At 37.7% G+C, this 2,164-nt stretch overlaps 1 protein-coding gene across 1 annotated transcript in view; it reads left to right on the top strand.

Annotated features, from left to right (window-relative positions):
• The window catches only part of LOC106871336 (transcription initiation factor TFIID subunit 5), a 19,909-nt gene that overhangs the window by 2,793 nt on the left and 14,952 nt on the right, over positions 1-2,164 (top strand). The window contains exons 3-4 of the mRNA XM_014917736.2: positions 316-394; positions 1,862-1,940. Of these exons, the coding sequence (XP_014773222.1) occupies positions 316-394; positions 1,862-1,940 (158 nt within the window). The remainder of the gene's footprint in view (positions 1-315; positions 395-1,861; positions 1,941-2,164) is intronic.

Below are 2,164 nucleotides of genomic sequence, written 5' to 3'. Positions count from 1 at the left end.
ACTCTGAGAGTGTAGTGGGTGCTTTTATGTGCCACCGGCACGAAGGCCAGTCAGGCGGTACTGGCAAAGGCCACGCTCGAAATGGTGTACTTTACGTGCCACCTGCACAGGAGCCAGTCCATCAGCACTGGCAACGATCTCGCTCGAATGTCTTACTGACAACGGCCACGCTCGAAATGGTGTATTTTACATGTCACCTGCACAGAAAAGAAAATCTTTTGTTTGTTCACAATTTTTGTTTTAATTATCATGTCAACACAAGACCTGATTATATTGAACATTAATTAATGGATAATCTGTTTATTTTGTTTATAGTGAGGATGATCCAACCCTCTATGATGATTATTATACAGATCTGATGAATTTTATTGAATCTTGTTTAGATGTTCATAAGGTGAGATTTTTGTTTCATGTCTTATATTTTGTATTTTTTATTTTTTTAAAGAAACTATTACTGATAGGTTATCCTCATGCTGAAAGCCTAGTTCGGCATGCTTCCAACAGAGTGGCCTCCACTAAAGGTACCAAACAGTCTGGTGGGAGTGTAAGACCAGTCAACCACCATCCAATAACAGCAACTGTTCATCTGATAGGATTGAGCACAGTTTTAGTCTGACTTGTTTCACCCATGGATCTTGGGTTGACATGGCTATAAGACAACACTTGTTCAAGATGCCATGCAATTGAACCTGGAACCATGTAATTGCAAAGCAAACTTCTTAACCACACAGCCATGCATATTATTGCCTTTGCCTTCGCGAAGGCAAAGGTATTGTTTTCAGTTGTGTTTGTTTATTTGTCCATGGAGAAGATATCTCCAAGAACTGCTGAATTGATTCGAATGAAACTTTCAGGGACATTTGGCCTTGTGACTGGCACAAACTGATTAGATTTTGGGATCGATCCGGTACTGGACAAGGATTCTGGATTATATTTCCATTTCTTTTTATTTAATTTTTTGAGAGAGTCGGGTTCATTTTTAATATTTTCGTTTGTGAGAGCAGTCAAATTTATTTCAGATATTCTCATTTCAAAAATCATCTCTGGCTAATCATTGAGAGAATGTTGGTGTTGCCTTCGTGGAGGTTTGCGCTCTCTGAGTGCTCTTGTTGTTATTATTATTATTAAGGCAGCAAGCTGACAGAATCATTAGCATGCCAGGCAAAGGGCTTAGCACTATCAAGGTTGACTTCGCCTTTCATCCTTTCGAGCTCAATGAATTAAATACCAGTTGCACACTGAGGTTGATGTAATTGACTTAAACCCTTCCCCAAAACTGCTAGCCTTGTGCCAAAATTATTATTATTTTTATTATGAGGTTCCACCAAGATCGACTTTGCCTTTCACTCTTTCAGTGTCGATAAATTAAGTACCAGTTGCGTATTAGGGTCAAGCTAATCGACTGGCCCCCTTCCCCCAAATTTCAGGCCTTGTGCCTATAGTAGAAAGGATTATTATTATTATTATTATTATTAGTGAGTGAGAGAGCAGTGCATGTCATCAAAATGACACTGGGGTAAAATATACGAAGCCCATTATACCCATCATGACTACCCGTCTGATAAGGGTACACCAGGCACATGCATCACAACCATATGTGCGTGACATGGTGATCTCATATCAAGATAAACAGCACATGACCTCGCAGGTGGGGCCCAGTTAGAATTTTCTTCAGGTCGAATAGCCCATCCCACTCAAAAGGTCTCATTATTATTATTATTATTATTAAGAGGAGGAGGAGATGTTTTTTTTTACCTGTTTATCTCACTATTCCAACTATTACATGTGCAAGCATGCACACCTGAACACATGCACATATATTAATGAATTGTTTTGTATTTTTTATTTTGTTGTTTCTCAGGTTGAAGTGTCAGTGATACTGTACCCTATCTTTGTTCACATGTACCTTGAGTTGGTCTACAATGAACATGAAGCACATGGTTTGTATACTTTGCATTTTAACAAATCTTAACATTCTACTCAATACTTCTATTTCTCTTTCTTGAGATCACTTTTATCATAATCATAACCATCATAGGCATTACTGCATGGAAAATGAATAAAAATAAACAAGCTTTTGATGGTTTTATAGATATTTCAAAATTATGATGCTAGGTGTTTCCATTATTTTGTCTAACCCCCGTGTATATATATATATATATAT

This window comes from Octopus bimaculoides, chromosome 10 (assembly GCF_001194135.2).
Source record: "Octopus bimaculoides isolate UCB-OBI-ISO-001 chromosome 10, ASM119413v2, whole genome shotgun sequence".
In the NCBI taxonomy this organism is placed as follows: Eukaryota; Metazoa; Mollusca; class Cephalopoda; order Octopoda; family Octopodidae; genus Octopus; species Octopus bimaculoides.
The sequence above is the reverse complement of the archived record's forward strand: the minus strand, read 5'-3'. Positions and strand labels throughout refer to the sequence as shown.